Source organism: Endocarpon pusillum (genome assembly GCF_000464535.1).
Source record: "Endocarpon pusillum Z07020 unplaced genomic scaffold scaffold3018, whole genome shotgun sequence".
NCBI lineage: Eukaryota > Fungi > Ascomycota > Eurotiomycetes > Verrucariales > Verrucariaceae > Endocarpon > Endocarpon pusillum.
Window position 1 is genome coordinate 124,281 of NW_006916278.1, and position 27,497 is coordinate 151,777.

Genomic DNA, 27,497 nt, shown 5'->3' on the forward strand with positions numbered 1-27,497 from the left:
GTGTCATTCCGTCAACTATGGCACGCACCTCAGACTCTGATCACTGCAGACTGGAGGCCATTGTCCGGCCAGATTGTATCATTGAGAGCCATGAGATTTCAGACGCTGCGCGAGGCTGGCGGAGGGTCCCAGTCACCAAAGTATGGAGAACAGAACGCGTTCTCGGACATGGTGGCTTTGGGGAAGTACACCTGCAGTGCTTGGATTCTGACAAGAAGACAACAAGGGCGCTAAAAATCATCCCAAAAAGAGGATTGTCAATGTCTAACGCCGATTGTCAAAGAGAGCTCATGGCAATGGTTGAGTTCAAGAAGCCTAAGGTCTGTAAATCCAGACCCCAGAACCGACCTATTTACTGTTGACTCAGTACAGGGAAGCCGCAGTCTTCGTCGACTTCTTCGGCTGGTTTCAAAACGACAGTGCCATGTTCTTGGCCATGGAGTATATGTCACTCGGTGACCTCGAGCAAAACCTACAAGAAATCGAAAACTCTCCTACACATGAAGGCCCTGCTTTATCGGAAGAGGAGACTCAAGTGGTTACACGACAGATATTAGAGGGTCTGAACATTATGCATACAGAAGGGTTTGCTCATCGTGATTTGAAGCCTCAGAATGTGTTTGTTGTTCAAAAACAGCCTCAATGGTGGGTAAAGCTTGGAGACTTTGGACTCAGCAAACAGCGAACAGATCAAACGGCTTTCCGCACGCAAGCAGGCACTCAGCAATATATGGCACCAGAGCTGTTTTATTATGTGCCGGACCTGGATACGGAAACCTCGGAATATACAAGTGCAATCGACCTGTGGGCACTCGGATGTGTCGTATACCGGGTTATTACGGGTGCAGTTCCATTTCCTAGCTTGCTTTCTCTGAGGAATTTCTGCCGAGACCCATCAAAGGTTCCGCTCAATATACCACCTACAATGGTGAATGCTGGAAAATTCGCAGAAGCATTGCTACAGCCATCTCCTGTAAGGCGTCCTTCGGCAAGCGGCGCACTTGCATCTACATGGCTCACACAAAGTACGTTCACCTCCTGGTCCAATCCTCAAATGAACGGCATATGACTTTTTGGAACAGAGAGTAGGCCCAATATTGGCCTACAAAATATGCAATCAACATTTGCTTCAATGAGCATGTCTGCTAGCCAGAATGATTACAACACTGCATCTCATAAAGGCCTTCAGTCGCACTACTTCATGCCAACTACGATTCCTGCACCACAGGAACCATCCGTCAACGGGCCCTTATCGGAACCTTTGCCGTTATTAACACGGCGGCCAGTTCAGGAATCGAAGAATTCCAATTCTTCGCATCCGATTGATTCCAAGACTATACGGCCCTACAGAGACACCACCACCGGACCAACAGAGGCCGAAAACCATGATGCTGAGGCTCTGAAATCTCTGGGCAATGCCGCAATGGGGAAGAAAGATTATCCTAAAGCAATAGATCTTTACACAAAAGCTTTAACTATCACCCCCGGAGCTGCAGTCTATCTTTCTAACCGAGCAGCCGCTCATATTGGCTCGGAGAAATATGCGGCTGCATGTGCTGACGCCGAGGCTGCCGTAGCTGCAGATCCGAAATACGCAAAGGCGTGGGTTCGCTTAGCAACTGCGAGACTGGCCCTCGGTGACATTGGAGGTAGCGTTGATGCATATACTAAGGGCATCGAGTACGCAGGCCATGGAGGTAGTGAGGGTGCGAGGAAGGGGCTCGAAGCTGCGAAGAAGAAGCTTAAGCAGTTGGAGGAAGATGAATTTGAGGATGATCTAGAACCAGTGCAAATTGGTAAAAGGAAACTGTCGTGGGACTCTTTAGAAGGCAATACAGGGTTAGATTCAGACGAAATTTCTACCAGACCAAGGAAACTGTCGTGGGACTCTTTAGAAGGCAATACGGGGTTAGATTCAGACGAACTTTCTACCAGACCAAGTAAGCCGGGATTATTCTTCCGACTATTCAAGGTGAGCATGTGTCCCAAAATAGAACTATACAATATACTAAGCAAATCAAAGAAGGATCGAGACGCCGAGGCTTTTAGAACCCAGCCAACCTTGTCACGCCCTCAGCGAATGCCTATCCTGGTCAAAACCTTTACCGGAAAAACCATCGAATTGTCTGTTTATGAAACCGATTCTATCGGACATGTGAAGGATGCGATCGAAGAGAAAGAAGGTATACCACCGGATCAACAACGCCTGATATATGCAGGGGGAAAGCTTGAAGATTATCGTTCTTTGGCTTCGTACCATGTCCTACCGCATGGAATCCTTTACCTTCTCATTTCAAGATCGTATACATATCTGTAGATGAAGCAATCGATGTTTCTTCCTCCAAATCCTTTTTGATATTTACAAGTCATTATCGTCATATCGATAGTCAATTCCAGTGAGAGATAAGCATGGTATAAATTAAGAGAAGTATTGCAATTGAGATGCAGAAATCGAAAAATCTTAGCCACACTAACGCCACCACTCATCCTCCTCAAGACCACCACAAATGCCCATCAATCTTCCATCATCCCCAGACCTCACCACGCACAACACAAAACTCAAACACTAATCTCCTGCATCTTCAACAAAATCTTCTCTATATACTTCACACCCACCACAATCCCATCCTCGTCAAACACATCTTCAAACTCCCCTCCAGGACCACAATAACTCCCCTTGCCGTCCTCCCCTCCCTCACCCTCAACCGTTGGGCCCAAAGGAGGCGCGCTATCCAAACACCGCAAACACAACAACACGATATCCGCATACTTCCTTCCCATCCTCGCAGGCAACATCTCGGACGCGAGGGAGATGACGTGGGCTTTAATGGCTGTAGCGCGCTTTCGCATGTCCTTTTCCGAAGCGTATTGGGTGATGAAGGCGGGCGGGATCGGGGTTGTGGGGTCTTCCAGTTCAGCTTGCTTGGTGTCTGAGGATGAGGAGCTGGATGTCGGACTGGAGGGTGGTGGGTTAGGGTAGGTGATAAAGGATTGCCAGAGACCGAGTTCGAGGAGGACAACGCCTAGACTGTAGATATCGTGTTGCATTTGGTATTCTTCCTCTGGTTGGGTGCCTTGGCGACTTGGGTGTCGGTCTGTGGATTTGTCAGTCCGTCTGTCTCTTTTCTGTTGTGTCTAACAGTGAGCATCTCCGAAGAAGAGAAATGCAATCACATACACAAATCATGCTGCCAAATGCCGTCACTGGTTCGATAAGTAATGCCCTCCGCGGGCCGAAACTTCTCAAATCCCACCAAGAATAACTTGCCCAAGTCGCTCCTTGATTTTTCTCCCTTCTCAAAGATAATAGTCGTCTCAGGTCGGATGTTCTTGTGCACAAATTGCGAACTATGTATGAAAAGGACAGAGCTTGTCAATTGTTTGGCAAGGTCAAAACGACTGTTGAGTGGATACCAGGGGTTGCTTTCAATTAGCAGAGCACGGAGAGACTTTGGCGAGGATAGAGAAGTCGGGATGGCGAAGAGGAATTTGAACGTTGGATGCTCCTTGCTTTGTCCTTGATAGACGCCCGAAAAGGGTTGTTTTGTACATGTTGTGGAAGACCTAATTACCCCTATGCAGGCTAAGAGGCTGAATGTCGAAGGATCAACTTTTGACAGGATGCGAGCTAGTTTGCGAACATCCCGCATTGTTCGATCCATATTTGCGATGGGGTTGCAGATCATGGTGTCAACGAGTACATGTTCTTTTGAGTCAGGAAGTTGGCAAAGAAGTGCAGAAGAGAATGGAATTGACGTTTCATCTGTGGTGAGAATAGTGGCGGATTTGAAAATGCTGCCATCCGTGGGGCTGGAAGTTGAGGTTGATTCCCTGGCTGCGTCACGAACACCTTTCGCCGCGATGATGAATTTGGTTTGCTGTGGCTTTCTTTCCTCTTGATCCAGCTCTTCGTCAATGAGTGAGTCTGCAATGCGCATAGTCAGCATCCAGGAAGGATCGAATCGGCGTTGCCAGTTCTCCAGATCATCTCTAATGCTCTCCAGGCTCCCTTTTTGGAAGGCATATTTGACTTTCTTGCTTGGGCCCATCTTTTCAAGAGCCTTCGTCACCGCCGGAATATCTAGATCCCTTTCTTTCTCCTTTTTCTTCTCTTTCTCATGTATGACCAGCTGGTCCATGGTAAGAGTGGCAGTCTTGAGCTTTCCCTCCAGCTCAGAAAGAACACGTGACTGCACATCACGATAGCATGGATCGAGGGTTGTGGCGATTTTCTTAAGGAAGTTTATTTGTGCTTCGGTTTTCATCCAGTTGTGCTCGATGCTGATCATGAGCTCCCGAGCTTCGGCTTCGGCGTGACGGTAGTTCTGGCATCTTCGCACGAGCTTTTGTCCGTACCTTTGCCGGTCAGAATATAATGCGGCAAGTTTCTAAAGGATATGGGGAAGAGAACGTGGTACTTTATGCACTGGTCAGAAAATTGGATGACAGCCAAAGCGGTTGCGAGTTCCATTAGCCCTACCTTTGGCTGTTGTTTCGCGAGAAAAGGCCGGCTTTAAATCTATATATGCGCTCTACAACTTAAAACTTGAAGGTCAAGGCCGAGAATCGGTGTAAGATACCATTAGGTCCGGATTTGTCAGAGTATTCGCCCAAGCGTCTGCTGACTCAGCACCAGTAGATGTGGCGCCTTGGCGTTTTGCCCTGACCTACTAGTACTACTAGTACTTTTTTGTAAATTAGTGTCAGACGCTATTTCTACGCGAAATCCCTGCATTTCCCCTGCTTGTGATTGGTCAATTTGTGCTACAATTTGTGTACGTCCCTTGGCTGAGACGGATCGAAGGGCAAGTATATGCGAGTGATAAAGGGCCAGAAAGTGGAACTCAACAACCTGAAGGGTATGAAACTGGGCTCTTTGAGCTGGGAGGGAGGCCTAGATTCTAACTAGGCCCATCGGGAGCTCAGGGTAAAATTTAGTCAATGCTCAGGGTTGCTTAGGACTACTCAGGCTCAGAACAGTCTTGCACAGCCACAGCTCAGGGCTGCTTATTCATCGCTCGGATTGCAGTCACGTGTGCTCAGGTCTTAAAGCGAAAATGGAATTTGGAGAGGTCCAGATTCGGGTGTAAGTCTTGTGATGTAAGTCTTGTGATATCCGACGTAGCCAGACTCTTGTGCCTTCCTTTTCTCGCTTCTCCCACCATAGACCCCTCGCAAACCCTATATCATAGTAGATTGAATCCGTAAAGCCTTTTTCGTCTAGTGCGCAAGCTATCGGTACTCCCCACGCAGTTTGGTATGGGAATTTAGAAAGTATTCCGCGGAAAGCATTCAAAGAATCCGAATCAAAGCTCAGTTTTCGACTTTTATACTTTGAGAGATGCTCAAAGAAATTCCGCAGTCCCTTTCTTTTAATGTCTGTTATGCCGTAGCTTTGGTCTGCGCAATCTGTATCAAACATCCCCGAGCTCAACAGGGAAACGTCGTCGTCGCCGCGGATACTTCTACTAGGAAATCCGTCAAGCGCTTCACAGCAGTTCGTCGCCCTGCAAGAAAAGTAGACTTGTTGCCTGGTAAAGAAAAGGCAGCGTCTTGACAGCACAGCTTCCTGATATGTCCAACCTCGCATGGTCCAAGGAGACTGTTGTAGCAAGAGCGAGATGTGAGGTGCGATCGAGGCTAGTCGCCAACGTCCATAGGTTGCGGAAACCTGGCGCTTTCGCACAGAAGGCCCAACGCCTGGTAGACCGCAGGCCGAATTCTTACCGTCAACTGCGACAATTGTTGCGCAAGCGCCTTCTAAATGCGGTGCATATTTTGTATCTGCATGTGCTTCTCCAGAGCGTTCTCTTGATTGATACAGAATTGGTCAACCCAAAGGTAACGCCCTCCGAGCTTTTCCACAACAACCATGGTGTCCTCAACTACCTGAGAAATCATCGTTACAGGTAGAGATCCAGCAACCTCGTGGGCTTGATCTGAGTAATTTCTGCGCCCAGTGTTGCCCCAGACATAGCTAAGTGCGAAACACTCTTAACCCTTCTTGATCTGGATGACTTTGCCAGTGGAGCAGTCAACGCACATGAGTCTAGTAGTGGGGAGTGGGACGTCCAGTTCGCATATTCCACGGTGCTGTTTCTGACACTGACCAATCCATTTCCGTATCTGATCATAATTTGGCTTCATTGAATCTACCAAGTGGGTTGCGAAGCCTCGTGTGCGGGCAGCGGGGCGGTCAGATGGAGCGATTGCCGCAAGAAGTCCATGGCTCAGGCATTCCTGCCCTGTACTTACGATTATTACGTTCTCCCAGAGTACAGGCAGGACCCCTAGAATAAACTCGGAATTCGCCATGATCCGATTCTTTCTCTGGCTGCTCGAAAGCAAGGAAGATATTTCGAATGCACGAAGCTGGTGGGCGTCAACTTCGTATTTGGGATCATTTGCATTGGGGGCATGGACAGAGGCGAATAAGCGGCACATAGAGCAGCTGGAATCCTCCATATCGGTAGTAATATTTCCTAACGGCATGATCACCCGACCGCGGGCTTCGCAAACTTCGGGAGAGAATTTGAATGCCTCATAGAGGTCAACTGACTTGCATCGATCGCAGAGGTATATCTGCTCAGACTGGAGTTCGGCAGCCTCCTCAGTCGCGCGGTAGCCCCGCTTGCGTGAAATATTCGAGCCTTCCTCGCTGACATGAGGGTTTGGAGTCTCGCTCAAGGAAGCTCTACGCTTTCTCTTCGGGATTGAGCTATCTCATGCATTGTCACCGAGGATTGTCTCTTTCGAGACGAATCCATGCTTTCCGCACCGGCCCGGCAAGATGACTGGTAGCTTTAAAGTATGAGCAAAACACCTGAACGTATATAAAAAAGCTGTTGTTGATACAGATAAATCAACGATTACTCAAAAGAGCACTTGTGCAGAGCGAGTCCAATGCGTAAAATAAGGAGTCCGCCAAGAAGATTGAATTTGAAGGATCCATGACAGAAGTACAGAAGTACTAGTGCCTCAATTACAGCCAATAGAAAAGATGCGGAAGAGGCCAAGGCGTTCTATCATGCTGAACCCCGCAGGAGTAAAATGAACATGATTCCATTGGAGAGGATTGCAATGGACGCTTTACTAGTCATGTCAATAGTACAGTAGTTATCTCAATTCCGCCCTAGCTGTGAGCTACTAGTATCTTCCTAGCCGCGGGCAACCTCGTCAGAAGTTGAAAATTTCGGTTAATTTACGTCCTACGAAGCGTACACTACAAACGTACGAAAACGTAGTATCTCGGCCCTGGTGAAAACCTCCGAGCTCCCTGCTAAGGGCGAGAGACTAAGCTCCGAGGGCGTCCCCATTTACTACTTAAAGGTAAAAATCGCCTGTCTTCCCATTCAACGCTCATTTCAGTCTGGCATTTTAATTCGAAACGGCCAGAACAATATGGCGCGACCAGAGGCGGCCGCTTCAAACACCAAGAAGCTCGAAAGGAACTCCGAAGCTTCAGTCGACACTAAGGAGGCCCCAAAAGAGAGCCCTCAGCGGGCTCGAAAAGAGGCCAAGTTCTGGATCATCATGTGCGTTATCGCCTTGACAGGTCTCCTGACGGCCCTTGAAGCTACAACCACGTCGACGGTTTTTACCAGTCATCGTCGCCGACCTGGGCGGAGGCGACAACTATATCTGGGTCGCTAATGGAATCTTCTTGACCATGTAAGCTCCGCTCCCGCCCAGGTGAAGACGCTGAAGATGCAATATTCAACGGGCCGTGGTCATTAACGATTTGTAATTTGCTCGGGGCGTCTCTCCTGCCAATGTTGAACATATTCGGTCGCCGGTGGCCCCTGATCATATCGACGGCCACGTTCTTGGCTGGAAGCGGCATAGGTGGCGGGTTGGTGCTAGTTCTGGGACACTACCTTATTCGTAAGCAGACGCGTGGACGATAGGGTGCATAGTGCCATCAATATGGCGATGCTGATTAGCGGCCGAGTCTGGCAAGGCCTTGGAGGATCGGGAATGAGTGCACTGATCGAGGCAGTTGTTTGCGACTTGGTCCCTCTCAAGGAGAGAGGCAATTATTATATGGCCACGATGTTTGGCATGATCTCTCCAGTACCTCAATCGGTCCTTTGTTCGGAGGGCTCATTGTCAGCTGCGGCACCTGGCGCTGGGATTTCTATCTAGCCTTGCCCATCGGCGGTCTGGCACTGGTACTGATGATCCTGTTCTTCACGTCAATTACGACAAGTCGAATACTCTGGCAACAAAGCTCGGGCAGTGTGCCCATCAAATCAAATTAGTCAAATAAATCAAATCAAATGCTTGGTAAATCAAATCAAATCGGCCTCTGTGGATTTGACACATTAGTCAGACTGAAGTCTTGACAGAAAAGTCTTGTTTTGAAATATTCAAAAATATTTTCGATAGAATGATAATAGTCTTGGCGGACACTTTATTTGGATGAGAATTTCAAGCTGTCAGACGCTATCTCTAAGCATTACCCCTATATTTTATCTGTTTTTGTTTAGTCATTCTCACCGTAATTTTGCAGTTAGTGATTTCCCTGTAATTTCTGCACGCCCTACATGCTTTTGGGAGAGAACAGGGCTACTATTTCTTCTACCTATCTGATAGAAGTAAATATTTAGAAATGTATTGCTTACTCAGATTTGACTCAATTTGAGGTACTACCATTGATTCAAATAATCAAGGCAGATCAGGGCCTCGATTTGCTTTGTTTGATTTATTGGATACCCTGACTTCTCGGGAGCCTCGACTGGCTCGGCAATGTTGCTCAGCTAGTAGGCCGGCGACGAATACCCATGGCCCTCGTATCAAGTCCTTATGTGTTAGGATCCCAGGGGAGTGCAAGGGCAATAGAATAGTAGGAGGTCAATAGAATGATTTATTGAGCGCAGAGAACTAGAATCTATCCAGAGAGAAGAGAGATCTAAATACCAGAAGGCCTTTGTGCTCATAGAACCTTCTTGATAGCTTGTCAAACAAGGCAGCTGTCAAACAGGGCAGCTGCCAAACAAGGAAGTTGCTGGACAAGGGAATGATGCAGAATCCACTAGAGTCCTCCTGGCCCTAATACCGTGCGCAGGGCTCGGCGGTCATAACATTATGCCTCTTGTTGTGGGCATGCTAGGCCTGGCACTTCTAGGGATGCTCTTCTAGGGATACCCTTCTAAGAAAGCTCTTTTAAAGATGCCCTTCTAGAGATGCTCTTTTAAGGATGCCCTCTTATGAATACTCTTTTAAGGGCACACTCTCTTAAGAGCATCCTCTTAAAAGTCCTGTTAAAGACATACTATTAAAGGCACTCTTTAGAATACTCTCTTAGAGATATCCTCTTAAGGGCACTCTTTCTAGGGATACACTCTCTAGGGGCAACCTCTCTAAAGAATTCTCTTAGAGAGAATCCTCTTAAGAGTACTAAAATCCATTTTGATTATCCCCAAAAAATTGATTTTCCAAAAAATTGAATTGACCTTAAGCCCGTAACACCCGAATGTTCTATTGCCCTTGTGCCCTGTTCCCAACAGTCTGATTTGATTCTAAGCTGTCGGCTATCGCCACTTGGCTTGGCCTGGTTAGTTCTATATCACCTAAACCAGTCGGGTGCCGATTTGATCTCGGCAGGGCAGGACCACCATCTCCCGGTGAGCCGCCAACTTTCCTGTTGGCTCCTGTACTGCGCCTCTTCTTAAACCAGTAAGCCGCAAAGATGGTCACGGCAGCACAGAAAACAGGCACAACCACACCAACTGCCACGGCTATCTTATCTGCACGGTTCAGTCCTCTCCCATTACCACTACTATCTTGGTGGCCCTGGGTCGGTGGGGTTGTAGGGGCAGGCGGGGACGATTGAGAAGATGATGCAGAGGTTGAGGGAGAACTGCTGAAAGAAGAAGAAGAAGAAGACCCCGGCTCGCTCTGGGAGGACCCTGGGCTCGATGTTATATCAGAGCCTGGCCATCCACAGACAGTCAGCGGCCCGGCACCGCAAGTTTGGCGAGGAGCAGGAGGCCCGTCGCTACTGCGATGAGACCTAACTCACCGAAGCTAGGTTGTATGACGGAAGAGGAGCTAGAAGATGACACGACAACCGTCACGGTTGGCGCTGTCGTCTGTGTGACCGTCGTAACGCCGTTAACATTCACGTCATTGGTCGCGGACGTCGGTGTTGGCGTTGCTGTGACCACCGCCGGCCCAGTGAAGCTGCAGTACCGATTATAGATGGAGACCGCGGCCGTGTAGTCCGGGCTGCCGCTGCAGGTTGTGAAGTCGGTCGTGAGGCAGCTGGAAAGGTATTGTGAGGCTGGGGGACGTAGATCAGCGCGGCAGAGGCACGAGTCTGCATTCGAGTTGCCGCACCCCACGGCTTGGAGCAGATTCTCGTGGCCCGTTCCGGCGCCGGTGCCTCCGATGCAGATTTGCACGCAGTCACGCTGCGCGAGAAGGCCAGCATCTTTTGCAATGGAGACGGTTTGAGCGGTCACCAGATTGAAGAGGAGGGTCAGGAGCCAGAGGGAAGGATGAAATACGGAGAAAGATGCTCTGTCCATGCTTGTGTTGAATCTGTGGCGTGTATCAGGGAAGGAGAGCGCTGGGTTCAGTCAGGGAAGGTTCGAGTTCTAGCAGGGCTTTTTTGCGGAGAGTCGGTAGATATAAGGTCGAGAAAGAGGCTGGGGCATGAAGCGAGCAGGCTGAGCTACGTGCAAAGGCGGACGACGCTCGACTGCCAAAACTTTATTGGGCAGCTGATTCTTCAACTCATCCAAGTGGGTCAGCGGTTGTTACCTGGATAAGAGGAGGCGGAACTTGCCAGAGGCACTGCTGGAACCCTTCCCCGACTATGGACGAGAGAATACGGAGTACTTCGTATAGGTGGCGAAGGTACTGCTGAGACCAACTAATAGGGTAGAGAAGAGTGAAGCCAACATCCAAGTCTGCAAGCTAGACAGCCCCATCAACAAACCATGCCGATTTTAGACACGAGTCAGCCTTGCCAAGTTCATTGCTCGTCACGTTCCTAGATCTCCTCTGATTACAGAGTACTATTCCTTCCCGAGTATGACTAGTAGTGTGAGTCCTATGCTCTCGGTAGTAGAAATATCAATCAATGTTAGTCATCTCTCTGCTTACCAGAAGAATAAAGATATGAAACAAGTGCCGTTGGTGAAAAAGACAAGTATATGTTAAACCATCTTTCTACTGTGAAGACCATCGTCAAGCTTGATTGGCCAAAAAGTGTGTAGCTTAGGTTCATACCCAGATAATTGATAGCATTTTAATTGGTCAGAACACATCTCGAATTGTTTCTTGAGATCAGTTGAAGTCTTTAGGGCGCCAGACTGCAGAATCTTGCTTAGAAAAACCTTATTGAAACTCAAAAAAGTAAAATCAGTAAAGCAGCTGTTCCCCGGGCTAATGTGGCTGTGAGACTAGCCATCTTGGACTTAGCTGCTGACAAGTAGTCTTTCGAATGACTTAAATCTTAGAGGCTTAAGATAGAGGGTGATAGGGCCGTTTGAAGCACGAATCCGTAACATTTGACCCCATTTGACATTTGACAAATGAGTCGAATCAAATCAAATCGACCTCTGGGATTAGGTAAGCAAATCAAACGGGTTTCCAGATTTGGTTTTATCTGATGTGATGGATACACTGCGGTCCCGAACCATCTCGAAGGCGTGTTGATCTACATCGTCTCATCCTTCGCAGACGTATCCAAGGGGCGACTGTCGCTGTTTCACGGAGTAGACCAGTATCCAGGCGTGGAGACCTCAGCAGCGGCGATGGTTGGGCTGGGGGCGCTATCGAGAGGCCCAGAGGCCCCTTTCGCGGCCGGCCGGGATAGCGGGGGGAGCCAGTAATGCATTGCGCACCGATGCGGACACAGCGGGCGCATGGACAAGTGCTGTCTTCGGCACACGTACTACGGTACCTGGCATAGGTATTCGTAGCATGGCGCTAGTGTTAGGTATCCAAAACAGCCAATATACTTTTATGCTACACCAATAGTGGCCTAGCTGTACTGTATCGGGTCGATCGTGTGGACAGAATCAAGAGAAGCTTCGAGAAAGTGTGGTAGCGATGTATTTAATACTAGCTGTTCTTAGCACCGTGCTACGATTACTCATGCCTGCCCCCGTAGTACAACGGACTCGCTTGGCTATGCACCGGTCGCAGGCGGATCGCTTTGCTGCATTGGGAATTCCCATGGCGGAGAGAGAAGGCAGCAGACGAGAGAGAGCACAGGGATACAAATGCGACCAGGGTAAAACGGTCCCTCTGTCCTAATCCGGTGCTTAATGAAAGGTGAAGTAATACACGTGAAATATCGAACTCATTTTTGTTCCGCTGACATCCAACGCTCACGTATCACGAAACGCAAAGCGAGTCAATAGCCAACATTGTGCATTTCTGAGAGTGTAGATCGTAATGTGGAGATATGATACTCGGCAAATAGTGACGATGTTATAGTGAAGCAGTTTACGAAAATCGCCGCGTCGAAATATCTCGAACTCTACACTTGTCAGGACTATATTTGATACACATTTGCCTTCATGGTCCTCGTAATGCCGTAAGGTTGACTTTCTACCACCTTGTCCTCCATTTCCACCCCTTTACTTTGATCCTGACCCATACAAAACATAGAAAGGAGGCCACATAGCTGAGTCCGGCGAAAAGAGCGACGCCCCAATACTTTCCTTTACCGGTAGCCTCCACCGCATCGAGAAGGCTCCCAGCGATAGGGATACTTACCAACACGCCGAAAGCTACTACCGTGAAACAGCTTGCGTAATATCGCCCATATTCTTGAGTTTCGCAAAGCTGACCTAGGCAGATTGGTGTCAAGCTAACGTTTGACCCGCTGACAAAACCGAATAGTAGTACAAAGACTACCAGGAGTGCGTAGTTGTCCAGGTTTGGTAAGAGAATGTCTAGTAACCAGAAATACAGGACTGATAACGTGCAGAGGAACAACGAGACAATCATGGTGTTGTACCGGCCGAATCGATCAGCCAGGTCGCCCGCCACGCACCGGCCAACGCATGAAGCAGCATTGAGAATCGCGAGAAGTTGATATGCGAACGCCGCTGACCCCGTCAAGGCCTCCTTATCAGACAGACCTTGTCGATCGATGTAGTAGCGCGGCACGTATGTAATAGGTATGAAGTACGCCAGATCCGTCAAAAGGACCCCAGCGGTTGTGGCTGCCATGGCTCCTGTTCCATCCATAAAGATTCGTGGGTCCGGCAATGTGTCTCGCCAAGTAGTTGCTGCTCCTTTGCGCGGTGGAACTCTGCTTCGGCAAAATGCCACGCTAATAGCGCAAAGCACGAGCAGCACAAATCCGAGAATCCGGATCGACCATCCCCATCCAACTTGAGGGAGGAGTGATTGTATCATCAGGGGAAAGAGAACGCCACCGAAACCGCCCCCTATAAATGCTATGCCACTAGCGAGACCGCGACGCTTCATAAACCAATGAGCGACGCAGCCCATTGATGGGATAAGGAGAAGGGATGAACCGATACCGACCAAAATGGAGAATGACAGAAAGATCTGATAGTATTCTGTATCACCATTAGTAATGGACAGAGCTTTAAAGAAGATCAGGCTAACATCAATCTCAGCAGATTGTTGCGAGGATGTTTGATGCGAGGATGTTTGATGCGAGGATGTTTGATGCGAGGATGTTTGATGCATGGAGTATCGCATGAAAATTAATCTTACCTGTACAGACGCTGAGTGAGAAAATGCCAATGAACGTGCAAATGGTTCCCGCAACGATCAGTGCACGCGGGCCCATCGCATCGAAGGTTGGTCCAACTTGCACCCCACAAACCCAGTTCACGAAGGCGTAGATCGAGAATATCCAGCCAAGACTAGATGGAGATTCTTCGGGTAAGATCACTTTTGAGATAACGACCTCGAACACTCCGGCTGTGTTGTATATACCTAGCGATGCGGTCAGGCCACACGAGGCACCCAGCACCACCAACCAGGCATCACGGCCACCTTCGGGATAAGTAACCTCGGTGTCGACGGGCGCTGTGTCAACTGCTGTGGGCAGAGATGGCGGAGGTTTTTCAGCATGGGGAGAAGACCCTTTTTCGTCAGCGAGCGTCTCTTTTTCGTCACCCGGGGTGTGCGAAACATTCTTTAGTGACGAGCTATGTTCGGAGCTCGGTGCCATTGTCTTTTACTGCTTCGCTTCGAAGGTCTTGCAATATGTCAAAACCTAAAGCGCGCGAAAGAAGACCATATGATTCTTGTCGTATGTATCAGGTAGACAGACGTTTTTGTTCGAAAGGAGAAGTGATAGATCAAATCTGCCTTGGGTTGCCGGAGTCAAATGACCCTTAGAGAAGAAGACGAGGAGGCGAGAAGGCGACGTTTGAAGCTGCAGTCAGTGGCTTTCGAACTTTTATCACGATAGGGAGAATTAGAGAATCCACATGGTTTTAAGGGAAAGAAGGAAGTGAAGTCGACACAAAGTGAATGAGAATTCATTATAGGAAGGAGATCGTGAAATCTTATACTGAAGCGGTACAGCGTACTGAAAGTGACCACTCGCCACAAAGCAACGGAAGTAGGGAGTATGTATCCAAAGTACCCAATCAGCCACAAATGACGGAGCTGTGAACTCATAGTGATCAATCAGCGACAAGCACTGAGTATGTACATGAAGTGACCAATTAGCGACAAGCACTTCGCTGTGTACTCGAAGCGACCATTCAGCGAAAAGCGTTGGGTGTTGTACTGAAATTGACCAATGGCTTCCGGGCTTCCGGGCCTTCGGGCTGTAGTCAGCTCACCATCCACGCATGGACTAGTAAGCTCGGCAAGACTCGGGGCAGAGCCACCGGCCGCTGTGGTGCCATTGAGCCGATCTATCATACAGTACAGTAAATGTGGCTTAACAGCATTCTTGCAAAGCACCTGTAGACTTCCAAAACAGCATATTACAGACTTCGAAAAATCTCTATACCAACTGCGAGCTGTTGGTACGATTAAGCCTACCTACCTTGTAGACACTACATTCTGTAGATTCGCCACCAAGGGTCAACTATTCCGGGTCCCTCGTTCATCCGCGCTGGTGGTACTACGGTGAGCCAATTAAGATGTCAGGGTTCGGCCTGCAGGTGCTCGAGGCTCGAGATGAGTTTACAGCGGACGTCCGCCAAGCATATGCAAATGCAGCTACATAGACACAACGGGACCTTGTTGAATTTACTCGAGGATTACGTCAGGAGGATCCTCACGTTCAACATCATCCTGCTCATTATCAGACCCAAAAAGGCTTATGACAGGCCTGGAGGCCGCAGAAAAAGTTGCAAATCATAGAGCACAATCAGGCAGTAGAGAGGCGCGTTTATAGGCTGCAGAGGAGTCAAGTCTTCAGGTGGACTCCGGCCAATTCCACTCCTTTCTCTCACATCCTCTCCTATTACCACCGGCAAGCAGGACCTTGTGGAAGCCGAGGAAGTACTAGTAGCCAAGAAGGGGGTAGAGAAGGATTAGGAGGCGGCTGTGGAGGATCCGTGTTTGCGTCCACCATCAACTGCGCCTCCAAGATTGCAGGTCTCCAGAGCCGGCTGCAAAAGGGCGCCTACAATGAAGGCTTGGAGGCCGATAAAGTGCCGAAACGGTGCAGTGGGCAGAGCAGTAGACGAAATAGGGCAAGGCAGAGCCAGGGGGGTGGGGCGATCAGGAGTAGTGTGAATTTACAACACCATGGTTCCTATCTCAATTCCGTATTTTGGTAGCGATGGTGAGGTCTGACAACGAATAATCAGATACTGGTTTGTTCAGCTGGGTAGAGCCCCACCTCGATACATGTTGTATTTGCCGCGACACTGACTTTCTTTGCCAGGGCTAAAAGCTTCTTGATCAGCCATTAGAGGTGAAGTATGAAGTTCCAAATTAAACAGGGCCTAGGCGTATGCGTGGTTGCACGCCATGGAGAGTTGAAGAAGTCGGAAAGCCCCATCATGATGCAAGGATTAGGATCATATATGTAGAGGTGCTCGACATTTCGACTGATTACTAGTATGATACCTAGGAGCATTGTGATCAAGGCCCCCAAAAATCAGCGTGTCCATCAAATTAAATCAAATGCTTGGCAAGAAAAGTCTCTTCCTTTGAAACATCCAAGGACATTTCTCGATAGAATAATAATAGTCTTGGCGGACACTCAAACTGGACCAGAATTCAAGTAAATCCCTAGAAATATATTGCTTACTAAGATTTGACTCAGGTTAATAAATCTGTTGCCTCAGTTCTCAGCCGTACTCTGTGGCTTTGACGATGACTAAGTCAATGTGCGCCAGCACGTCTGAGAACAGGAACGAATAATACGGCCTGATTGTCATTCCGCCCCACAAGATAAGCGAGCTATACCCTTTTGAGCGAAAACTACATGTATTATCTTGTAATTTGTAATCTTACGTAAAAATCAACAGATCTCGCAGCTATTTCGCGCACGATCCTACGCAGCTTTCTACGCAGATTTCGCAGCTATTTCACGCACAATCCTACGTAGCTATTTTGCAGCTATTTCACACATAATCCTATGCAGAATTCGTAACTATTCAATATAAAATACAATACAAGATTTTACCAAAAATACGCCAAAAATACACCAAAAATACACAGATTGAACACAGAGCTATTGACACATAGAAAGGCAGTCAATGTTGAAGTTCTCACTCTGTAGTGTTGTCTGTTCGTCTATCTAGGTTTTCCGGTAACTACCTAATAGGGATTTCCTGTGCCAAGGCACAGGAAATCAGGACACGTGATATGTCAGAATGACGCTAAGCCGCTTTGGGAAGTTGGCTGTACATGTACTACGGGTACAGGCCTAAATAATGTACCCCCCCCCTGGTCAAAATTTGTTACAAAACGCCCACTTTACATACGCACCCTTGCTAGCATCCCTATTGCTATCTACCACGAATTCTGCACGTTCGAATTCTACGCATTCTACAAATTCTGCACATTCGAATTCGTTGCATTTCTGCGCGTTCGAAATCTGCGCATTCTACAAATTCTACACGTTCAAATACTGCGAATTTTACGATGCCTCCTCCTCCTCCTCCTTCTCCTCCTCCTCCTCCTCCTTCTACTCCTCCTTCGAATCCCTCGAATCCCTCAAATCCTTCTCAAACTACTCGAGATCAACGTTTGCAAATTCAAACGTTACATGACGCAGGGCATACGTATAACGAAATTCTTCAGCAGCTACCAAATCTTACACGACGTCAAATTAAATACGCTATACATAATCGATTAACGCCTAAAAAGCGCCCTGGCAGACATTCAATAATTACGAATGAAGAACTTGATCAAATCATTACGTGGATTTGTTCTTCTCCAGCAAATCGACGTATACCATGGATACAAATCCCTATTGCTATGAAGATCAATATTGGATGGTACGCTATTCGAAATGCTTTACGAAGAGCAGGGTTCTCACGTCGAGTTGCTCGTCGTAAACCCCCTATTTCTAAGAAGAATCAATAAGCGCGTTTACAATGGGCTCATGAACACGTTAGTTGGACGTACGAACAATGGGAGAAGATACTATGGAGCGATGAAACATGGGTTAATGGGGATCAACATACAAAGACGTACGTTACACGTCGACCTGGTGAGGAGTGGGACCCTACATGTATTGTTGAACGCTATCAACGACGTAAAGGTTGGATGTTTTGGGGGCTGTTTCCATGGTGATAAGAAGGGCCCTGGTATATTTTGGGAGAAAGAATGGGGGAGTATTAAAGAAGCAACATATCGAGAGCATATCATCCTTATTATTGATAATTAGATACGTACAAATGGAGATCTAACGTTTATGCAAGATTCTGCTCCTGCTCATGCTGCTAAGGGCACTATTCGAGATCTTCGTCAACGTGGTATCCAATGCGTTCAATGGCCTGCGTATTCGCCAGATTTGAATCCAATTGAGATGGTATGGAATTGGATGAAGGATTGGATACAAGAGCACTATAGAGATACATTACACAAGCACGATGAGCTACGTGCAGCTGTTAATGCTGCATGGGATGCTGTGCCTTCTGACTATCTTGTGGAGCTGCTTAGATCTATGCGAGAGAGATGTCAAGCAGTTATAGATGCAAAAGGAATGCAAACTCGATTTTAGAGACTAGTCCTAATTGGGCGATTTTATTAACGTCTATACTCAATTCTGTATAGTCGATTTGTACGAATACTAGCGTTTTCACCAGGGGGGGGTACATTATTTAGGCCTGTACCCGTAGTACAGCCAACTTCTCTTGGCAGTTGCGGTAGCTTGTGCTGCCCTGCAAGGAGGTTGCTGGCCATACGGTCGCACCAGCGTTAAGCTGTGTTACTCGACAGTCAATCTAGTCATCGGTGATCTAAAGACAAGATAAGAATTACCGACAGAAATTTCAGGAGCATTAGACGGCTAGATAATGCTAGGGACCTTATCAGATTTTTGTCAAATCACATTTTCTTAAAAGAGAGTATTAAGATCTCCAGAATACGATTAGAATTAGCTGAGAGATTTCACCAATGAATCGACGATGGAGCTGGCAAGGTTCAACAAGAAATGTACAATGACAGTGGGATTAAGCATATGTATTGGGTAATTTGGAGTCAATACATGAGAGCAGGCTTCAGCTAAGAAGATGGAAATGTCTTCAGAAAGGTATATTCGGCTATTGGGTTCTGACCACATTAACCAACCAGAATTACTAGCATAAGCGTGCACTACAAACTAGTAAGTAGATAGAGCGGTATCAAGAGTCACGACAGATTATTTTAGTTAGTAAAGATTGATAATGTTATTATTGCAATAGATGAAAACGTAGATAGATTATGAGTCGCGACACGAATGACATGACTTTGGCCCTATTTACATTATAACGAATGACAATCAGGCCAAAATATGGGCTCGTGATCTCAGACGTGTGAGACAATGTCTGCTTAGTCAAAGACTAGCCCATTTCGAGCATGGCGTGTGTGGCGCAGCCCACTAAGCCCGTCTGAGGGACTGAGGCAATAAATCTGTCAGATAAAACAGATTACGATTTTTGATTTATTAATTAAAGCGAATCAGGGCCTCAATTTGCTTTCTTTAATTTGATGAATACCCTGTCCAAAATACAACACAGACTTCCCAACCAAATGGCCTAAGGCGCCTGAGCTATAGGGATTTCGACCCTTATGGAAGACTTTTACCGTCGATGTGATGACGTTTGTCTGACGCTTATGGGGGTCCTAGATCTCGCCTGGCGTATCGAGTATAGGTCGTTCGTTAGTCGCACGCTGCGTTCCCAGCGCCACAGATCTTCGATTAACTCAGTATCCTACAATTCGCGTTGACGAGATGCAACTGAGCCGTACAAGCCGTATTGCGCCACATACCCATTTTTTCCCATCACGCTGCTGCCTAAAACGGTACTAATGGTCTAGAATTAAAGACCGGACCAATCCTGAACCTAATTCTTTCATTCCCCTACCGCCGACCGATACTATGGAAATGATTGTCAGCGTTGGTGATATACTGACGCGTTGGACCAATGGAGAGATTTCCGGCGGTTTCCATCAGGTCACTACTCTAGAGACAATGAAGGTGGAAAGTGGTTTGATCCTGCCACCCAGAATGTCCACGGCCTATCTCTTCAAGGCGGGGCGCAAAATCTTGGTTGGTCCATATTGCCAAAGTTTGTCTCTTCCACGGAGCCAGCAAAGTATCCCGACATCACAGCTTTTGAATTTCAAAGATGGGGGAGCAGCATTGTATATAATCCTGACGAGAAGAAATATCTGAATGGTGTCAACGGAATGCAGCTACTTCAGCAAGTTCTAGCATGAGCGCAGTGTTACAGCACGTGAACACGCCAAGCACCGACAGGCACTACGGAGCTGCCTGGCACTCTGCGAAGGAACTATGACAGACTTGGACAGGACTGGACCCTGAACTACACACATGGTCAGACCTGGACAACGTAATGATCAGAGGTGATCAGGATGATCAACTCTGAGCACGAATCTTCTACTCTATATAAGCACGCTCATTTCCCAGATAGTTTCATAGTCTTCGTCGTCAACTCATCTTATCAGCTCATACTTACGTTGCCCACATCTTAGTCTTGTTTACTGCACTTCCTGTTCTACCCAACCAACCCTTTAGACCCAGCTTCTAGTTGAGACTTGTCTTAACCAGTTAAGCCCTAATACGCAGGTCATTTAACTCGCTGTCAGCAATATATACTCCAAACGGGTCATTCATAACGGTGCAGCTTGCTACATGAAGATTCTAATCTGGAATAAAGATGCTTACTGGGTACAAATTTCCTCTGTATCTAGGTCTATTTGACTTTAGAGTTAGACAAATTCAAGATCCTGGCCGCAATATACAGAGTATAGCGAACTATAAAGGCTAAACGGCCAATGCAATCTTCAACTCCGCTCCTACCTAAGAGGGGTCACTATCTCTGTGGAATAAGTTGACCTCTAGGTCTAATTATTACTTAATTCATTTTCTATCGTAGCTAAGACTAGTAAGATTACTAGTTATCATAGAATTTATGAGCCGACTCTTAAAATAATCCTCCGCACAGTATTTTAGCCTCTCCTCCTTCTGAAACGGATTCTGCAGGTTGATAGAATTCAGTTCATCCACTTCATCAAAAAATCATCCTCTGACAAAACGCCAAGTCCTGAATTATGTTCGAACAGAATATTTATGCTTGACGAGTTTGGCTGCCCCGAGACATTTCGCAATGTTAGCAATTTTATCCACTGTAGACTGCGAAGATTCCTCCCCCTTACTTAATTTATCTCTATTAGCCAGATTTCCCGTGGGAAGTCATGTACCAGCCATTCGTCCAAGATATTCCAACACAATAATTACCAACATACATGAAAAGGAGACCCAGCATCTGCTCGACACCGCATTCTGCCCCGACCTCGTCACGTAAACAGTAACCGCCGACGCCGGTCCCCCTGTCTGCACCGCCGTCCCCGCCGCCGTCGTGGCACTTGTTGCCTTATTCGTCACAGTCCCAGTCGCCGTCGCAACAACCCACTTATTCCTGCAATACTCATCGTAGACCCCGATGGCACTGCTAACATCCACAGCATTACTCGAGCAATGATGCAGAGCACACGTGCTTAGCCAGCTCGTAGCCAGTGAGCTCAGGTCCACGCGGCAGAAGCACGAGTCCGCTGCACGGTCCTCGCAAGTGACGCTGTTTGCGCAGCAGCCGAGCTTAATACCAAGGACGTCCTGCGCGTTGGTGTTGTCAGGGTCGCCGTTCCAGAAGCATGCGCTTGCGCAGGACCGCTGTTGCGTGAAGGCGGGCAGAGAGGCGAGGGTTTGGGTTGTGGTTGCGGAAATTCGGGTGAAAGCGAGGGCAAGGGCAAGCACAAGGTGAATTGTTGACATGGTTAAGAGAGGGAATGAAAAAGATCTTATTCGCCTAGCTATTAAGATTTTGGAAGAGATGGATATAGATCGAAGACAAGTCACAAAATATATGTTCAATGCAATCTATCCTGTCTGTATAGGCGTGTCCGAGTTCGAATGCCTTGTCTGAGCAGACCTTGGTACCCCTGTTTCTGCTCCGCACGCTGTAGTCGACAATACGAGACCCTTAACTCAATAGGGGACAGTGTCACGGAAAAAGGCTTGCGTTGGTAGTCTGTGTTGCGACTAGTCCTTCCTCTTTGGTGTCCTTTTACAAGTAGAGACTTAGTACATGCCTCTTAAAGCTAGGCATTTCTGGCCTGATTAAAGAGTTTGCGATGTTAACAGAAGAGGGAATTCCGCTCAGTTTTCGCATTAATTTATCATCTCGTCAGATGGATTTCTCTGCCCTGCTCTAAGATATTCACCAGGAAACACAACTGCTAGAATTTTTTCCGCTCTATCAACACGAATGCTACGCACTACAGCTTCCTATCGTGGCAGCATGCGGATCAAGCCGCGGAAGAACCAGACAAGCCTAATTCACTGTTAGCCGACAACAATCCAGAGCCAATGCATGCCCTAGGCCCTTATATCACGACCAAGCACTATTGGGCGCCATCTCTTACTAGTGTTATCGGCGGCTCTATGATCATGAATTTTTCCTGCGTACCGTTACGGTTCAATCACTTGACGTTCACCATGTTGACTCCAATTTGTAAAAAAGTCGTTTGGTGCAGAAAATGACCATGCAGAGCCCAGTCCAGCCATATGCTCGACGTGCTTAGATTTGACTTGTGACATACACTGTAACAAGTACCGCTAGTATCTTGGTGGACCTACCTATTTTGGGACCTTGATAAGAAGAGGCTACATACGCAGGGGGGACAGAGTGGTCATTACGGTATTAAAATTGGGGGCTTCAATAGTGCGTTAAGGAAACCCTACAACGTAATTATGCCATGATCAAACTATAATTACCGCCATGGTACAACCGTTCTCTTTGGTCTCTGTGGTGAGTTACTGGTGTCAGGCCAATGTTTATAGCTGCCATACGTAGTACTACTAGAGTGTCTGCCCAGTCCCTGTTAATCTCTTCATGCTTCGTCTTGGTCATTGTAGCCCATTTATAGCTCCGTATCACGCACAAAATAGAATACTTCTGCCACTGTTCCATCCATTCCGCCTACGTAGTATACCCCTTTCATCTCCAGACACTTTACTTGGCGGTAACCTGTTTCCAAAATTTTACAAGATAGACAGTATTTCCCGTGCTCGAATCTATGACGTTCAAGAAAAAGCAGAAGACGATTTCTATCATGACCACGACCAGATTAGCACTAGCCCGGCTTAATCTCGGTATGACTCAGGCGCAGCCTGAGAATCATCCCTGGATAACTCGGGGATCACCTCCGGGTAGCCTGAGCATCGCCGATACGGGACCAGAAGGGCTAGCCTAGAGGCCTGGCCTGTTCCCTTTGGAACGCCTCTGGCTTTGAAAAAAAGGGCAATCCCGTATTCCTGTCTAGCATCAGTGCAGAGGGTGCCAAAAGCGACGTCCAACGGGTGCCGGATTTGGCACCCTTTGCACCTTGATGCACGGAGTACCATTACTCCGTATATTCAAATCTAAGTACCTCAGCAGGGGGTCAACCTATTGTCGGGGTATCGCACGTCCCCCAACCAAACTGCCCCAATATCCCTAAGCCCATCTCAATATGCAATCACAAATTCCGAGGTCTTCAATCACTCCCGACCCTTTCCAAAACTCCCACACCCGTTGGCTCGCCCTCACCCACCGCGCTCCCTCTGCCCATTCATCCTTTCTCTACGGCGTCAAATCCACCAAGATCTACTGCCGCCCCACCTGCTCTGCACGCCTTGCTCGAAGAGCCAATGTCGTGTTTTACGACACTGAAGACCAAGCCCAACGCGACGGATTCAGGCCGTGCAAGAGGTGTAAGCCGGATAACGCGACCTTCTTTGGAGAGGGGGAGGAGCTTGTCACAAGAGCAATAGCACTTTTGCGGATAAGGAAGGATGATTTGACGATGAAAAGGGGCTTAAAGGAGTTGGCGAAAGAGGTGGGAGTTACGCCGAGTTATCTCTGCCGTGTGTTTAAGAAGACGATAGGGATTACGGTAGGGACGTACATCAAGGAATTTGAAATGGAGGCAAGCGAGAGCGAGACGGAGGGCTCAGTCCAATCTCCCAGCAACGTCGGTTCAGAGGTGGTGGACGAGGAGACGGGGCTCCTGACGCCAGCAAGAAGGTCGGAAGGGAGAGCCGGCGGAGGAGGATGTGGGAAACCTCGAAGAGGCTCTTGACTTGGACTTCGATTTCGACGAATGGTTCTGGACTGAAGACTTCTCGAATGACAGCATCTACGGATGAGCTATCTGAGCACGTTCGATTCAGTAGTCTTGTCACATTTTGGCGAAGCTGGCAATACATTGGTACCACTCGATAGGCTTCTCGCGTTAGTAAGCCTACCGAGAGCAACCCGAACCCAGATGATTGGTTAGTCGGTATGTACGCTACTATTCCTCGTTTCGACGACAGCTTGCCCAACGCGTCCGTTCTTCTGGTGGCTATGTGTCTCCAAACCGCCAACAATCGAACCTACTCCCCCTTCCCCAAACCGTAAGCTCATGCAGCGCCCAAGAAAGTCCTCCTCCTGGCAGGTTAAGAGGGATCTGGTGATATTCTGGAGGGGGGGGCGTGGCGACTTTCATATATGGGTCGAGCGCGAGGTGGACAAGTTTATAGGTTGCATGCCCGACCTTTGGAGCCTGAAGGGAGTGATGGAGAGGAGGATGAATAAGAAGTGGAGGGAGAATATCTGGCCGAAAAGAATGATGATCAAGACTATCTTGTGTCATTTCAGTCTATCTGATACGGATACATTCGCGGAGGACGGGACCGAATAACAATGTCATGCAGGGTGATGCACATTCTTTTGAGAGCGTATCATCGGCGAAAATTTCAAGGACCAAATCGCTGCCACCGCCGTCGCCGGATCTAATCCGCTTAGGCTGCGACTTCATCTGCCAGGGGGGGTGTCGATAGAAGTTCCTAGCAGCGACAGGTAAAGCTGCCTCTTCCTCATCCAATGTGACCCCACTATCGTTCTCGGGGATTTCAGCAGAGAAGGAAATGGGATGCGGTGGTTGCTGGGCGGTCATACTATTGCATCATCTACATTGGAGTTGGCTACGCCTTCACCCTCATAAGCAGCGCCACCGGCATTCCTTGTCTATTTTCTCAGATCCTATTTTCCAGATGTTGGACCAAAAGGACCGCGGCCGTCAGAGGACCGTAACTTCACGAGACATGTTACTAGTACTTTGTAAAAACCGTACGACATTTGAAAAAGTCTTCAGACCCAGAATATCTGCAAATATATGAATGAAACTTGATCTGCAAGATCACAAACTATTAGTAGTATTAACCTGACACTGAACAACTAATACAGGGGCATGATAATAGTAGTTCCGTCCAGCAAAGCCATCAATCAAGACGGAGGATTTATCACAAATCAGTGTCTGTGAGGATCTCAGGGGAGTGCAAGGGCAATAGAACAGTATGAGATCAATGGAATGACTTATTGAGCGCAAAGAACTGGAATCTACTAGTACCTAGAAAAGAGAGAGATCTAAACATCACATAGAACCTTCTTGACAGCTGCCATATAAGGAAGCTACCACACAAGGAAGCTGCTGGAAAGGGAATAATGCAGAATCTACCAGAGTCCCTCTGGCCCTCTCATACCGTGCACACGCTTGGCATGCTTGGCGCGCATAACAGAGTCTACTTGAGTCAATTAGACCAAATCAAATGCTTAGCAGATAAACTAAATCTGTACTTTCGTCAAACCAAATCAAGACTTTGAAATTTGATAAATTACTACTAGTAGTCAAAAATAAAGGTCTTAGCAGAAAGGTATTTTAATATTAAAATGTTCTGGGTTATTTGAAAAGGTCTTGGCGGACTCTCTTGTGAGATGGAAATCCTTAGTAGTCCTCTTAACCAAGATTTGCTAACCCACATTTGACTCCATTTGACACCCCAATCAAATCAAATCAAATCAAATCGACCTCTGGGATTGGGTAAGCAAATCAAATGGGGTCATGATTTGCCTCAGCTGAGGAGATATTATATAGCTCAACAAGGATATTGGAGCGACCGACTCGGCTCTTGAACTTGTTGTCAGGGCTGCTACGCCTTGCTGCGGTTTTATGCTTACCGCGTTTGTCATAGTATTCTGCTGTGGATCCGCGTCAATGGAAGGGCTGATAGATTCACTTGGAAGGTGGGCATGAACGCTTTCGCCCATTTCCATCTAATATACGATGCTGGGGGGTGCGCAGGAGGAGAGGAACCGATCGCGTGGTACTGTGTATGTGCTTCAATAGTTTCCTCTATGTGAGCTGGAGCCCTGCATACGATAAACCGCTGCGTCACTGGTTTCGCTACATAGTTGTAGAGCCGGAGGCTGGTCACCGTCTCATCTATTTGCCCGCCGTCGAGGACAAGGTGCGATCACTATAGTTGGGAGATATGTTCAATGGCCTTGTTGCTGACGTACTTGACGGTGGAGTCGAACATTTCCTCGAGCCATCTCCTGAGGAGTGAGGGTGGTCTACTCGGCGAGGAGAAGCTTGAATGTTCAAAGGCTCTGGTTCTATCACTTCCCCAAGAAAATTCATGCCCGGGCTCGGGATGGAAGATCCCGCTTCTGACGATTCGACTTGTTCTTTCTCTGCTTTAAGCATGCGGCTCTGCAGAGAGGGCGCTCGATCCATGTCATGACCTGAGCGACGTACCACCTAGCTATCTGCGTTCGTGGTACGGTAACGAGACCTCCGTACTCGCAGGCATTCTTGTTGGCAGTGTGAATGGCGAAGACAATTTTACACTTCCATAATTTTGTGCCTGATGAGAGACCTGTCTGCCCTGGCATCTGGTGCGAGAGCGCTGCTTGGGCTTACTTCGGTTATCCGCAGCAAAGTTTCCCGAGTAAGGGAGCGCCTCTTACCGGGTTTGCTCACCACAGTAAAGAGAATACTGTGATTTAGGTATCTCCACCCGTAAATGTTCACTAGAGTCGAAGGAAGCAGAGTAGCCCATAACTCTGGAAGATGTGTTGTTGTCAGGTCGTACGGGGTTTTGGACATGACGTGCTATCATGGACTAGGTTTACTAAATCCACCGTAATCGTAAACGGGCGGGCAGTAGGATTCAATGCTCTTGAGTCTCGCAATTAGTGGTGATGTACCGATGTGCGAGTTTCGTGAGTCTCATGATCACCAGTCTTTAGCTTGGTTTCTTGTTGCTCGGTGGAGGTTTCGAATTCTTGGTCGTCCTTTATTTTTCGGCTTTCCTCTGTCATTTGCTGCTTAACCTCTGGCTTGGGCCTTCTGGCTTGGTTCCCTGCCCGCAGTTCGAAGGACATGGCCTTATCTTCTCTGGGGAAGTGGAGTATAGGTGGTTTACGTACCTTGGCGTTTGATTCGTCCTCCTCTAGTTGGTATTGAGCCACTGATTCCTTCTCCATGTTTGGCTGATTGGTATTGGATTTCTGCATGTAGTGAGACGTCGATTCGATGGTAGAGCTGCTGCTTCTGTGTGCTTGATGCTTGCGACTTCCCCTTGAGGTAGCCTTGCGTCCTGTTCCTGGGTCTTCTTTTTCCAGAAGTTTATGAGCTGGGGCAGCTTATCGAAATTCGCCAACAGAGCCTCGTCTCTGTAGGATTGCCTGAGAGGAGCCCATTCTCGCCAGTGTATGTCTAAAACACCATCATGAACTCGTCCACGCGTACTGCTTTGCAAATTACTGTCTTGAATCGACACCCTCTAGCACGTTAACCATTAAGAGTGTATCCCATGCGCCGTCGATTAAATGTGCCTTTTTAGCGCCAAAATATCTTGGCACTACCAAAATTGAGTAGAAAGCAACAGCAAGCAGTTATTTGGGTTATTATTGACTATGATACTGCTTAAAGCAGGCTCCTTTAACGCAGAGATGTACGTTACATGCTATATAGCCTCTGTA

At 47.8% G+C, this 27,497-nt stretch overlaps 8 protein-coding genes across 8 annotated transcripts; 2 read left to right on the forward strand and 6 right to left on the reverse strand.

Moving 5' to 3' along the window:
- Window positions 1–17: 17 nt before the first annotated feature.
- Window positions 18–2,317, forward strand: EPUS_06523 (uncharacterized protein; the record flags this gene model as incomplete). Its single annotated transcript, XM_007804227.1, has 4 exons — window positions 18–320; window positions 368–1,025; window positions 1,083–1,972; window positions 2,024–2,317. 4 exons carry the CDS (start codon window positions 18–20, stop codon window positions 2,315–2,317), a joined length of 2,145 nt encoding a protein of 714 aa, XP_007802418.1.
- Window positions 2,318–2,559: 242 nt separating this feature from the next.
- Window positions 2,560–4,289, reverse strand: EPUS_06524 (uncharacterized protein; the record flags this gene model as incomplete). The annotated part of the gene is made up of 2 exons (XM_007804228.1): window positions 2,560–3,095; window positions 3,179–4,289. The coding sequence occupies 2 exons, from the start codon at window positions 4,287–4,289 to the stop codon at window positions 2,560–2,562; spliced, it is 1,647 nt and encodes a 548-aa protein (XP_007802419.1).
- A 1,705-nt stretch (window positions 4,290–5,994) lies between these two features.
- EPUS_06525 (uncharacterized protein) lies at window positions 5,995–7,843 on the reverse strand (the record flags this gene model as incomplete). Its single annotated transcript, XM_007804229.1, has 2 exons — window positions 5,995–6,718; window positions 7,602–7,843. 2 exons carry the CDS (start codon window positions 7,841–7,843, stop codon window positions 5,995–5,997), a joined length of 966 nt encoding a protein of 321 aa, XP_007802420.1.
- A 2,110-nt stretch (window positions 7,844–9,953) lies between these two features.
- On the reverse strand, window positions 9,954–10,532 carry EPUS_06526 (uncharacterized protein; the record flags this gene model as incomplete). The annotated part of the gene is made up of 1 exon (XM_007804230.1): window positions 9,954–10,532. One exon carries the CDS (start codon window positions 10,530–10,532, stop codon window positions 9,954–9,956), a length of 579 nt encoding a protein of 192 aa, XP_007802421.1.
- A 3,074-nt stretch (window positions 10,533–13,606) lies between these two features.
- Window positions 13,607–14,173, reverse strand: EPUS_06527 (uncharacterized protein; the record flags this gene model as incomplete). Its single annotated transcript, XM_007804231.1, has 1 exon — window positions 13,607–14,173. The coding sequence occupies one exon, from the start codon at window positions 14,171–14,173 to the stop codon at window positions 13,607–13,609; it is 567 nt and encodes a 188-aa protein (XP_007802422.1).
- A 6,669-nt stretch (window positions 14,174–20,842) lies between these two features.
- EPUS_06528 (uncharacterized protein) lies at window positions 20,843–21,421 on the reverse strand (the record flags this gene model as incomplete). Its single annotated transcript, XM_007804232.1, has 1 exon — window positions 20,843–21,421. One exon carries the CDS (start codon window positions 21,419–21,421, stop codon window positions 20,843–20,845), a length of 579 nt encoding a protein of 192 aa, XP_007802423.1.
- A 1,739-nt stretch (window positions 21,422–23,160) lies between these two features.
- On the forward strand, window positions 23,161–23,836 carry EPUS_06529 (uncharacterized protein; the record flags this gene model as incomplete). The annotated part of the gene is made up of 2 exons (XM_007804233.1): window positions 23,161–23,665; window positions 23,712–23,836. 2 exons carry the CDS (start codon window positions 23,161–23,163, stop codon window positions 23,834–23,836), a joined length of 630 nt encoding a protein of 209 aa, XP_007802424.1.
- Window positions 23,837–26,705: 2,869 nt separating this feature from the next.
- On the reverse strand, window positions 26,706–26,999 carry EPUS_06530 (uncharacterized protein; the record flags this gene model as incomplete). Its single annotated transcript, XM_007804234.1, has 1 exon — window positions 26,706–26,999. The coding sequence occupies one exon, from the start codon at window positions 26,997–26,999 to the stop codon at window positions 26,706–26,708; it is 294 nt and encodes a 97-aa protein (XP_007802425.1).
- Between the last annotated feature and the right edge of the window lie 498 nt (window positions 27,000–27,497).